This window comes from Amphiprion ocellaris, chromosome 6, assembly GCF_022539595.1.
Source record: "Amphiprion ocellaris isolate individual 3 ecotype Okinawa chromosome 6, ASM2253959v1, whole genome shotgun sequence".
In the NCBI taxonomy this organism is placed as follows: Eukaryota; Metazoa; Chordata; class Actinopteri; family Pomacentridae; genus Amphiprion; species Amphiprion ocellaris.
Genome location: NC_072771.1, coordinates 30,841,083 through 30,854,787, shown reverse-complemented (window position 1 = coordinate 30,854,787; position 13,705 = coordinate 30,841,083). Strand labels below are relative to the sequence as shown.

At 37.9% G+C, this 13,705-nt stretch overlaps 1 protein-coding gene across 1 annotated transcript in view; it reads right to left on the bottom strand.

Moving 5' to 3' along the window:
• The window catches only part of hsd17b4 (hydroxysteroid (17-beta) dehydrogenase 4), a 32,866-nt gene that overhangs the window by 18,826 nt on the left and 335 nt on the right, over window positions 1-13,705 (bottom strand). Inside the window, exons 2-11 of the mRNA XM_023264408.3 lie at window positions 13,323-13,376; window positions 11,370-11,477; window positions 10,658-10,717; window positions 10,502-10,523; window positions 10,260-10,306; window positions 9,880-9,964; window positions 9,176-9,363; window positions 7,284-7,375; window positions 7,138-7,162; window positions 6,869-6,997 (exon numbers count right to left, since the gene is read on the bottom strand). Of these exons, the coding sequence (XP_023120176.2) occupies window positions 6,869-6,997; window positions 7,138-7,162; window positions 7,284-7,375; window positions 9,176-9,363; window positions 9,880-9,964; window positions 10,260-10,306; window positions 10,502-10,523; window positions 10,658-10,717; window positions 11,370-11,477; window positions 13,323-13,376 (810 nt within the window). The remainder of the gene's footprint in view (window positions 1-6,868; window positions 6,998-7,137; window positions 7,163-7,283; window positions 7,376-9,175; window positions 9,364-9,879; window positions 9,965-10,259; window positions 10,307-10,501; window positions 10,524-10,657; window positions 10,718-11,369; window positions 11,478-13,322; window positions 13,377-13,705) is intronic.

The following is a 13,705-nucleotide window of genomic DNA, read 5'->3' as shown; positions in this document are numbered from 1 at the left end:
AATAGTTAGAGAGTTCATTTGTCATCTCAGACAATGGTACACTCGCACTTTGAGGTAAAGAAGGTATGAGTAGAGAGTTGAAACTGTGTTTGCTGGCGCTGAACTATTGCAAAAGCTGAAGAAACTACATTACTTATAGTAAGAGAGATAGACGACAAATTATTGTCTTAGTTTCCTCGATAAAAATAAAAAGTTCAGCGGTAATCTTTAGAACCTGAGTGCAACCTCAGTGGGTGTAAGCTAAGCTAGCTGCTGCCATGGGCTTCGTATTTTGCATACAGACATGAGGCTGGTATCAATAGCCTCTTTTAGCTCTTGACAATAAAATGAATAAGCAGAATTTTATAAATGTCAAATAGTTCATTAAATATATTGCAAATATATACAACCAAAAGTATAGTGTTTGTACTAATAATGTCAGTACACTCACATTTCTGTATTTTTAGAGCATGTCATTTTATTGCTCTGATATCAGTCTCTAATGCTGGGTCACTGCTATTAAATTATAACAACATGCTAGGACATGTTGATGATTTATCAATAATGTGAATTCTTTCACCTAACATTGTAAGACTAACATTCCTCAACTGATGTATAACTTTGAGTCGCATACAGTATCTAACAAATTGTTCATGTATGAGTTTCACTGTACAATAAAAGGAATCATCCAGATAACTATGATTAAACCTGCACTTTAGCGGGAATGAGCGCAAGGATTTTTTGCTCCAGAAGATTTCTAATCTCAAGTCAAAAGGATTTAAGTGAAGTTAAATTAAATTCCCGGGAGATGATAACACACAGCATGACTTTAAATTTTAACACCTACTGATAAAGGAGCAGCTTTAAAATGGATGGACGTGACATCCATATTAGTGAAGAATAAACCAGATCTATTCTAACATTTGTTGTTTACATACTTGAGACTTTGAGTCTGCACTGTGTGTTTTCAGTTTGCCTAAAAATAGAGCGTAAATAGATCCACGCAGGTAGCACAAGCCTGGACTACCAACAGAATCAGAAAGAGAGGCCGGAAAGACCACAACTACACATAACTGTCAGTGAGTAGCAGACGGATACATAACAGATGAAGCAACAAGTCCGTGCAATAAGCTACAAATGAGGAGGCACTACAAAGCCATGCTAATGAGACCAGCTAGCGCCCTGTGGGACTGCCACCCCCATGCAGTTAATGTTAACACAACCGCCTTCTCTTCAAATGTACTTCTGAGAGTGTGGAGAGGGTGGGGGAGGCGGAGAGAAATAATAGTCACCATTTGCCACCCACTTGTTTTCATGAGACCTTTCGGACGTGTTCATACTCGATATCATATTCACCTTGGCTTCTTTTCTCCACCATCTGGTCTTGTTACCAAACTTACTGTAAATACAGATTAGCTGATAGTAAAAAGGGCTCATTTGGCTGAAAACCGAGTTCATGTTTCAGAAGGTTCACACTCTCACAAAAGCTCACTCAGACAGTGTGACTAAATGATGACTACACTGACAATGTGCTTTTTGACGAATCTGAATGGCAATTCTTTGTGGTTGAGCTCTCCAAAGGTGGATCAAAAAGAACAGACAAGCAGACACTGATGACAAAGTTAAGAGGCCTTATTATACACCTTATGACTGCAAATGTGAAGGTCTTGTGGGTCTCTACACTAGCTCATTAACCCCCAGACTTCAGGTGGCCCTGCTACATCCCTGAAGAAATGAGAGAAAAAGATGACAAAAATACACATAAAGTGGAGGCCTATGAAGAAAAGGATGAACCCCAGTAAGTCTATTCTGATTACAAAGACTCAGAAGAATTGCCAGAACAACAACCAGAACCAAAACTGGTTGCAGCATCTGCAGCCAGATCCAGAGCAGCCACTTGATTGTGCCAACTGCATGCCACTAATACCAAATCTATTAACATACTAATGAGTGATTAACTTTAAAGGAAGTACTTTGATAAAATGATGGAGTGATAACTATGATACAGAAATATTCTGATAATGAAAGACATATCTTAATGAAATGCAACATAAATTAGACCTAAACACTGGTCAGCGAACCTGATCACGAGCACATCATGAGTTCGACCACACTATCTGTGACTCCAGGTAGCCAAACTAGTGATATTAATCAATCGATTTTTATTTCTGTAGCCCTTTACAACAGCCCAAAGGGTGACCAAAGTGCTTGACAGTGAAAAACAAGAGAATAACTTAAAAACAATACAGTAACTTAAAACAGGACAAAAAAATCACACTCACACTCACACCTACGGGCGAATTTGAAACAACCAATAAACCCCAGTGCATTTCTAGATGATCTAATGCAGGATATTCATACAGGGAGAGCTAAAAGTGTATAAAAAACAAAACAAAACAGGGTTAAGACTATCTAGACACACTGCATCACTCTGAAGAAAGGAAATTCAAGATAAGAATACCAACAAAAGAAGAATTCAAGCACTAGTCATTTGAAAAGATGACTAAGTGGCAACAGCAGCACGACTGGTCAGTTAACAAGTAAATTCCTGCATCACACTGACAGGCCTTGGAAGACGGAACTCCATCAGCACTTGAAGATTCTTTTAGACTTAATGAAGCAGCTTCAAGAACTAATATCAACAATGTTTGAAATCTTTGGACTAATTCTTTATTCACTCACATCACAACACATCCAAGGAGGAAAAGACCAATATAACTGTTTAATAACTGTTGACTTTGACATTTGGAAGCTTTGAATCAAATTTACAGCCTGTTCCTATTCACTTTTGCAAACAAGCAGATTTTGTGCACTTGATGTAAAGGTTTCCAGCCGTATTGCTTCTTGTCTTGTCTAGGATTTACACTTGATGGGTTTATACCCGAGGCCTTTATTTAAAATCATTTGCTACAGTTTCAATGTCCTTAAAAAACACCTTTATGTCTGTTACAGATACCAGCTGAACTTTGTTAGTCTATGAGTGTAAGGGATACAGATATTAAGTGGTTAGAAAAGAGTGACCTGAGGCAGGATATTTGGCCGTGGATCAGTGAGCAGACAGGATGAGAGCTGCAGAGGTAGCGTCAGGATAAAACTCTAGAATAGCTCTAGATGCACAGATGTTCAACTCCCACAGTCTTAATCCACAAGTAAAATGTTAGTGTGTGAATGGTAAAGGACACAAACTCAACTCTCCTTTTGTCTCACTTTCTGGTGCTGTCTGAGATGGCTATGGTCTGTCAATATGGACAAATTAAGACATCACATAGATGCCAAATGTCTGTATATAAGGAACATCCACTATTCATACTATTACTTGATCCTGGGAAATTCATGGTTTTGCGTCTGCCAGGGAGAATAAATCTGTGGTGATCTGTAAACTCTCATCATTTCATTAAAGAGTTGTATTTTTGTAATTGTATTATTAGACAAGTAAGAAAGATAAACTCAGATACAAATAAAGAACCCTGATGTAAAAGGACAGACTGTGCGTTCCTCGGTCAGGTCAGATTTTTAAAATATAACTTCCATTGCAGCAAAAGTATATTTCAAAGCTTAAATTACATCCAATATCTATAAGAACTATTATGAAATGTATCCTTGAAAGTATCTAGCAAGTATCCTAGAAGTTGGCCAGTAAGGATGCGAGTGAACAGGAAGAAGGGAAGATTTTAGGAAGAGAACCGTTATTGGCTGGACGAATCTCCTTTGCCTCATCCTTTATTTTATGGTTAAAATGTTGTTCTGGTAATAGGCTCAGACAAGCCAATCTTTCCACTTTACTGGGAGGATTTAACAAGGCTCCTGTACTGGAGTGCCTGAGTAAAAACTCCAAAAAAGCTAGTAAGTATTTCCTAATTGAATAAAAACCCTTGACAGCTGACAACTTTCCTTTTTTCTTCTGTTGACAAGCCAGTAATGTACACACACTATCGCATAAAAACAGCTGGCATTAGCGACACCATCCATTTCAGTAACAAACCCAATTGTGTAGTTTTCCATTTGGATATAATTTTGGAAATTGGCGTCTAGAGGAATACGTAAAAATTCTTTATTTTAGACAGTAACAAAATATAACCTTTGACTCTTTTTACTTTTTTCACAAATAAACAATTGACATTTTTCTGCAGAGTTCAAAGTTGGATTTGATATGTTTTACGTATTTTTTATTTCAAATACAAAGAAATTTAATGTTTTTTCAAGGTCATACCAGCCACAGTGAGAAAGTGTGATGAAAGCCTTTATTTTAGTACATCACACTGAGTCAGTATTTCATAGCAGCATAAAACTACAATTTCTAATGCCAAAATTAAAATAATGCGACCTGAAACTGAAAAGCTATAGAAAAGTGATGGATGGATAAAAATTAAAAGTGGTTAATTCATCTAAGTGGTTGCTGAAACTGTACTGCATTATAACTACGCAGGTGGACAAAACAGTTGGTAACCCTCGGTTAATGAAAGAAAAACCCACAATGGTCACAGAAATAATTTGAATCTGACAAAAGTAACAATAAATAAAAATTCTATGAAAATTAACCAATGAAAATCAGACATTGCTTTTGAACCGTGGTTCAACAGAATTATTTTTAAAAATAAACTCATGAAACAGGCCTGGACAAAAATGATGGTACCCTTAACTTAATGTTTTGTTGCACAACCTTTTGAGGCAATCACTGCAATCAAACGATTTCTGTAACTGTCAGTGAGACTTCTGCACCTCTCAGCAGTTATTCTGGTCCACTCCTCATGAGCAGACTGCTCCAGTTGTCTCAGGTTTGAAGGGTTCCTTCTACAGACAGCATGTTTCAGCTCCTTCCACAGATGTTCAATAGGATTTAGATCAGGGCTCATAGAAGGCCACTTCAGAATAGTCCAATGTTTTCCTCATAGCTATTCTTGGCTGTTTTTAGCTGTGTGTTTTGGATCATTATCCTGTTGCAAGACCCATGACCTGCGACTGAGACCAAGCTTTCTGACACTGGGCAGCACATTTCTCTCTAGAATACCTTGATAGTCATGAGATTTCATTGTACCCTGCACAGATTCAAGACACCCTGTACCAGATGCAGCAAAGCAGCCCCAGAACATAACAGAGCCTCCTCCATGTTTCACAGTAGGGACACTGTTCTTTTCTTCATATGCTTCATTTTTGCGTCTGTGAACATAGAGCTGATGTGCCTTGCCAAAAAGTTCCAGTTTTGTCTCGTCTGTCCATAGGACATTCTCCCAGAAGCTTTGTGGCTTGTCAACATGCAGTTTGTCAAATTCCAGTCTGGCTTTTTTATGATCCGTTTTCAACAATGGTGTCCTCCTTGGTCGTCTCCCATGAAGTCCACTTTGGCTCAAACAACAACGGATGGTACGATCTGACACTGATGTACCTTGACCTTGGAGTTCACTTTTAATGTCTTTAGAGGTTGTTCTGGGCTCTTTTGTTACCATTCATATTATCCGTCTCTTCAATTTGTCATCAATTTTCCTCCTGCAGCCACGTCCAGGGAGGTTGGCTACAGTCCCATGGATCTTAAATTTCTGAATAATATGTGCAACTGTAGTCACAGGAACATCAAGCTGCTTGGAGATGGTCTTATAGCCTTTACCTTTAACATGCTGGTCTATAATTTTCTTTCTAGTCTCCTGAGACAACTCTCTCCTTGGCTTCCTCTGGTCCATGTTTAGTGTGGTACACACCATGTCACCAAACAGCACAGTGACGACTTGTAACCCTATAAATAGGTTGACTGACTGATTACAAGTTTGTAGACACCTGTGATGCTAATTAGAGGACACACCTTGGTTGAACATGTCCCTATGGTCACATTATTTTCAGTCTTTTCTAGGGGTACCATCATTTTTGTCCAGGCCTGTTTCATGAGTTTATTTTTTAAAGTAATTCTGTTAAACAATGGTTCAAAAACAATGTCTGATTTTCATTAGTTAATTTTCCTAGAATTTTTATTTATTATTACTTTTGTCAGATTCAAATTATTTCTGTGACAATTGTTGGTTTTTCTTTCATTAACCGAGGGTTACCAACAATTTTGTCCACGTGTGTAGCAGTAGTGATAGTATTTGACACACGTTTGATGGTACTGAAACTTCATTAAAGAGTACAGATAATCTTACTTTTAGTGTGTAACATTTCCTGCCTGCAATCAGACCTACAAAACATTACATAACTGACAGTACTGTCTACAGCTGGCCTTTGCTGAACTTAAGAGTTTGTTATTAATAGCTTCAGGGAATTCTGTGAGGAAACTGAATTCAGTGTTTTATTTTTACACTTTTCACATGCTCTGTTAAATGCGCCTTCCTACACAAACCTTCTTCTCATAATGTGATGTACACAGTTTGTTGAGTTATTAGCTACAGGAGGCAGGTACTGTTAAGAAGCCAGAGATCTGTTTCACAACTAAAATCCTTTTTTCAAACATGAAAGATAAGTCTGTACTTAGAGCATCAGGGAGCTGGCTTACTTCAGGCCAAAGGGCTAACCGTGTAGCCAAGCAATGATCTGCATTTTGAATCATTCTGACTCAACAAAGAATGAGTCAAACAAGTGTGAAACTTTGATCTGGATGCTAATAGAGAAAATCTGTGAGAATAAAGCTGTGTGGTTACCGCTTTGAAGAGAAATGATCATGTTCACAATGAATAAATAAATGACCATTGACGACAACAGGCATGGCGATGAATTAATACATTTTGTGCTTTCATAAAGATACAGCTCTCTCAACCGCAAAGAATATTGACCTGACATCTACCGTATGGTTCTTATGTACATGCATGAAAGTGTATGTGGACTCCATGCACTATGTTATGCATGCACCAATATATGTACTTTGTAGGTTACTGTGTGTGTGTCTTTGGTGCAGTGCATTGCTGACCTTGTACAGTAGCAGGCTTAGTGGCATCTGTAAAATCACAGATTTTGTCCCACTGGTCCCTGACGGCCTCAGGGGTCATGGACTTGTTCTTTTTTCTCACAATCTGGCCCTGAGAACGCTCCCAGCGCACTGCACATGTGGACACACAGAAATAAAAGGGGTCATTGCATGGTGAAACTCACACACACATACAGTACCGTTGAACTAGGGGCTATGGAGTATCATAAATGCATACAGACATTTCCTCAGGAAACATACACAGTACTCACATTTACCAATCCAGCCTGCACCAACCTGAAAAAAAATTGCCTCATTATGGAAACTGAATGCATTAGTGGTACATTACTGTTCTCAATAACGAATGAAAAAGAACAATGCAAAGCTACATGAGAATGTGTGTTTTTTTTCTCTATACCTCAAACAATCCTCCATTTTCTTGGCATTGTTCGTGACAGAGCCAGAGGACCAGAGGAGCAACATACTCAGGCTTCAGAGATGCCACAAGATCTAAATAAAACAAAGCATACACAAGCACAATAGAGATGCTTTTTATTGCATTGCATCTACATCTGTCTTACAACTGCACTAAAGGCAAGAGGAATGCTTCTGCTTCAGTGTCTGTTCTTGGTTGTTAGTGTATTATTAAAATGGTGCCATGTCTGTCTAATTTGCTCACTCTGAAAATACTTGAAGTACAAGCTCTAGGTTTTTAGACAAACTTCGAGCATTTGTCCTCTTACTGCATAGCTAGCAGGCATGGATACAAGCTTATGTTTATTTTGAAATCCTTTTAGGAATTAAATAATATGGAGAAAATACTCTATTTTTCTACGTATCTTACGATTGTTAAAATATACAAGATGTGTACGATGATTCAACATGCTCTGAAATCACGCCTGTGATTTATCTATATATATTAGTCATGTCGCAGTGCTTTCATTACATATTACCATCTGTCTGTGTGCTTAAATTATATAACCTCCTGCTGGACAAATAGCAAAAACACTGACTGACAGTATATGAATCAATAGACACAACTACTTCTGAATGTATGACAAATAAGTACTGGTCAAAATCAGTTTAAAGTAATCTAAACTATTTAAAAAATTAAATCTTGAAATTGTTGGATAAATATTCGTAAAAGCTGAAAGCCAGTTGAAGGAGTCATAAGCAAGTACTAATAGTTTGCTATGAAACAGATTCCTGAACATGCTGGAATGAAGTCAGCAATATGGCTCAAGCTTTTAATTTCCTGTATGAACTGTTTAGGATTTAACACTAGGCACCATATGTGTGCTGAAAATATCTGTACCCTGGTGGTAAAAAGAAACCATTCTGCTTTGCTGCCCTCATCTGAGTTTAGATGAGTTCTGGTGTTTGTTTTAAAGAAAAGTCTGAGTCAGTGAAAGCCAACATATGGAACCAAGTAATTTACTAAGGTGAGGCCATCCTGTGACAGTTGGCGCAGCGCAGTGTGACAGATGCTACTGTAGACCAGCACGGCAGGGCAACAAAACCATTCCTTTAATTTGCCACTTAATACCCCTGTCAAAAGAGCTATTGCCAGAAAGCAAGCACAACATGCTAATGATTCGCAGAGATGTACAAATACTGGGTCTGGTGGCTCAGAAAAACACTCCCAGTCTTTAAAGGCTTATAAGATCCTTGAAAACACTGCAGTCAATGCAAAAAAAAAAAGTAAAAAATCATTTTGTAAGTGAGTATAAAAGATGTTATTTTGAAAGCTGATATTCTGGTTTGTTCTTTGATATAATATGAACGTGCAGCATAGAGTGTCCTTTGTTTATGAGTTGCTCTGAGTTCCATCTCAATGTGTTCACTGTAGGTATTCAGCGCTGTATGACCTTCTGTCGTAAGAAACACTTAAAAAAAAAGTATAGATGTTGCATTAGTAAAGTAACATTTTTGTGAATATTTGGAAGCACAGCTAACAGCTACAGTAAAATAAGGGGGCCAGAGTCACCTATTTAAATCAAAGGCTGCACATTAAAACTTTTAAAACACTTACAGGGTGCACGATTTCATCATGGCTGTTGGAACAGCAAAGAAAACACAGCTCTTGAATATTAGATGACAAATTTGCATGTCAAACGGGAGAGCTGTTGCCTCAAATTTTGTAAATCAACATTACATGAGCATTACATTATGCAGATGCCATGAAAAAAACATCCATTTGCCTATTGTGGTCTGTCCAACAAGAATGTGTGCACCCATATATCAAACAGCACAATATGCATTATATAGACCAACTGCATGCAATGTGTGTACTTTAATCTCTCTACTTACCTGGGGGCATGACTGTCTCTGTGAGGCGTGACCCAGCAACAGGAGCGATGGTGTTGCAGTGAACGTTGTACTTGCGTCCCTCGATTGCCAAGGTGTTAGCCAGACCCAGCATGCCCAGCTTGGCAGCGCTGTAGTTAGCCTGGCCGAAGTTACCATAGATACCTGCGGCTGAAGCCGTCATGATGATTCTGGCCACAGACCACCCAAGGCAACATGTCAGTGTTAATGCAAAGTGACAGGCATCGCTATGGAGTAACAGGAGATGCGGACGGCCCACATACACACACACACACACACACACACAATCTCACACAGTTTTTATGCATGCATAGACACACTGGAGTATGCATATGTAAGCATCTAGTCATGTATTGCCATGACATTTACATACACAACTGCTTTATCACAGAAACAGGGTCTAGACTATTGAGTGATATTAATTAACTAAAATCAGTCTTGAATAATGTGACAGCAGACGTGCCTATTATCTCAAACGCATATCCTCAAGAGTCCACTTAAAGTGGAGAACATAAAAACCATTTTGAGTTTCTTTGGGGCCGATAACTCCTTGATTACAGCCCAGCAATGGTCCGTCTGCTGAGGATACTGTAACTATGTTGCATCTATAAAAAATCCTCCCACGTAATAGGAGGATGGCACAGCTTTTACCCATGCCAATAGCTGTTACTAGCTGCACTCCTCACCGGCCAAACTTTTGATTTTTCATGTGGTTCCAAGCAGCTCGAGTCACCAAGAAGGAGCCTCTCAAGTGAATTCTCTGAATCAAGTCTGAAATGCAGAATAAGAGAAATGACACATTAACAGATAACAATCCACACTTCTGGTGTTTCACATTAGAACAGCGTGGATCAGATCCAGCTTACAATAGGGTTTTGAAGACTCCCACACAGACAATCTGTTTTATAGATACAACAAACCCAAGTTGAAAACAAACATATTCCTCTACATATAGAGTTGTGGTGGGCTAAATTACAGAGGATAATGTGATGATATGAGATGACCCAAATACAGTGTGAGTTAATGAGAGTGAAGTGAATGTAAAGATCACACATAATTTAATTACCCCAGTCCAAATCACTCGTCCTGGCAAATGATCGGTCACGAAGTATCCTTGGCAAAGAGAGACAATGAAGGATTTTAGTCTTTTCAGCCTGTGAGCCAACACTTACGGTGCTCTTTTACGTGATTATAGTGGCCCACACTAGCATTAATAGGGTAACTGCAACCAAATGGCCATTATAAGAACAGATGATGTGATAAAACCTTTAAAAAAAAAATTGAGGTTATTACTGTGAAATGACTTACCCGGCATTGTTTACAACAACATCTGAAAGATGAGACATATTTTCAGATTTAATGAATCATAGTAATAATATGACTGACAATCATTCATGCCAATTTAATAATGTAGCATTTGGGATAAGTGAATGAATGATGAATGACATACAAAGTAATACACACCTATTCTTCCAAATGCATCCAGCGCTGTCTGAATCAGTTTTTCTCCATCTTCGACAGAATCTATATGTGCATGAAAGAAAAGGCCATTTTTATAGAGTTTTCCATTTGATCAGTGAATAATCTTAATATCTGACACAACTATAGGCTATATTTATCCCTCGTTCTTGTTTTCTCAGTTTCCAATTACATTCTTGGCCACAGAGTTTGATCTAGATAGAAACAATATGCAGTTAGTGTTACAAAAAATGCAACAGATGTAGGAAGAAACTATTATTAGTACTGGAGAATGTTGACAGCCTCTGTCACATTCTCTGTTTATTGAGTAATGATGTGTGACATAACACTTCTATTGATTGTTGGGCATCATTGATTGTTACAAAGTGGATGTAAACTACACCACAAACAAATTTGCCACGTTCAAGATTGTCAATAAAACACACTGATAAAAGTCCTGTATTGTTCTCTTAAAACTATTTTTGCTCTTATATAGGAGATGCTCAAAGGAGAGGAAAATACATTTGTCTTCTATACTCGCCAACAGCTTTATCAGTGAGCAAGTCAGGCTGATAGAAATCAATACTGTTTTCAGTCTACCGTTTCATAACCCAAATTCTACAAGGAAAGCAAAGGGAGAAAAAACAAATGGAGATAAGACTGTGGAAGAAAAGACAAGAGAACAGAAAAGACAAGAAGGCTAGTCCAAACTTCTCACCATAGTTCGCCACGGCCTTGCCTCCCTTCGCTCTTATCTCCTCCACCACCTTATCAGCAGCTGCAGAACTCTTTCCACCCCCTTTAGTGTCTGTCCCAAGGTCATTCACTTTATGGCAACAAGAGAAGAAAGATTAGCAATAATGGGGTAAGTTCTGCAATTCTCCATGAGTGACTGGGTTAAGAAAATACTGTAGCTAAGCTGATTCCTTGTCAGACTAAGGGCAAGTTCAATTCAGGCAGCAGGAAATGATATTATTTTGGAAAGGGCAAATGTTTGTGCCAACATTTGCAAGTGTGTGGCCTAAAAAGTAACATCATTACTGTGGCAGTCACTGCAACACACACTTCTTAATTCTGAACTATAACTTACGTTAATCCAACTTTTTGTTCAACAGCACCAATTCCAGCACCAAAATTCTTGGTATCTGACACCAGTGCTCTTTTCTCTTCCACATGCAAAATTTCCAGAAATCACTATTTAGCACAAATTGTTATATTTATCTGGTTGAGTTAACTAGGTATGAATGAACACTTCCTCTGTCATCACATCAGAGCGGTATCTGATCTGTTGCCGTTCAAATCTGTGACAGTACCAATCTGTAATATTGAATCTGTGCATTCCTAATCAAATCAAAGCCACAGCACTCATTTTTACCAATATGTCATACATGCAAGTACAGTAGTCTGCAGGTTTTTACTCATGTTATCTTGTCAGGCACATAGAACTCACTGCTGCTACTGCTTTCGTGAGTGTGCAGTCAACAGAAATCACAATAATTGGACTAGAATTAATGATTATTTTCATTGCTGATTAACCCTAATCAGTACACCTGAGGTCCATGCAGACCCCAGGGGTATATAAGTTGTCATATTTTTTTATTCACAAGTTGGATTTTTCAGTCCCTTTATGTAGTTGTCACCCACATAGTTGCCATCACATAAACCAAAGCTTATTTGATTTCAACCAGGTTTGTGGTGTATATATATAGAAAAATCATTTGGGGTCCATGGGAGCCCCAGCCAGACTGTGCATCTTTTATTTACGTATGTTTGGGTAGTGTTGCTCTTGTGATGACTGCTTCAGTTGCATTGTGTTTCATTTCAATTCAGGAGTTCTTACACTAATATTGTAAGCAATACACATTTGTAATCATCAATAGTAATTTCATTGTTTCTTTCATATTTGTATCTATAGACGACACATGTTTTAGGAAAATATACATTGAGAGTACATGGACAGGTACAGAAATATGAAACAGATGAAATACTACTGGGATCCAGCTGGACCCCAAGTGTACTGATGAAGGTTAATTGGTCCACCATTTTCTTGAATAATCACTTTGTTTTGTGGTCAATAACATGTAAAAAAAAAAAAAAAAAGGTTAAAAAAAAAGAAATTAAAAAAATAAAAAAACTATAAAGATGTTGGTCAGTATTTCCGAAGCCCAAGAAGTCAAATGTCTTATTTTGTAAACAATACAGAGATATTCAGTTTACTATCATTAAAGAGTAAAGAAACCTGAAAATATTCAAATTTAAGAAGCAGGTATCAGAGAATTTAGACAAATTTCCTCGAAAAAAAAATGCTCAAACCAGCTAATCAAGTATCAAAATGCTTGGAAATTATTTTAATAGTTGAAAACAAATTGAATAATTGTTGTAGCCCATAATATTAGTAAACAATAGTAAATATTTTAATAAGATTACTCAAAGGTTATATGATTTATGAAGCTAGCAACCTGGGGAAAAATCTGGAGATTCATGCTGAGCTAAATATTAACATGCATCCTAGCATGGCTGTCTTTCACAGCAAAGAAACAAACACAAATGTGGTTAAAGTTTACAAGGGTTCACTTTCAGCAGGTTAGGCATAGACATATTCAACACATCCACTTTTTTTGGTCTAGAAACACAAAGTGTACGGAGCCTGCAACAAATATCCTTTATTTACCTATCACTGAAGCACCTCTTTCAGCAAAAGCCAGTGCATATTCTCTGCCAAGGCCTGTAGAAAGAAAAGCAGAAGAGCAAAAGAAGGTGTGAGCATACTTTAACAGAGTAAAACAGCCGCAGAAGCAACAACCGCTATGATGTTGTTACATGTGCCCTTTCACACACTTTCAGTGGAGTGATTATACGCCACTGCAACACTTGTACTTTGCTCCCTGTGCTCGTTTAATGAAAAATCTGAAAAAAATCTGTTGCTAGAAAAGTGAGTTTCAGTCCTGTTGTAGGCTACAGTGATAATAACAATGTGATGGAATTGTTTACTTTAGCGACTTTGCGACTTGCAGATCTTTCGAGTGTTGGCGTATCAGCAAGATACCCACATTT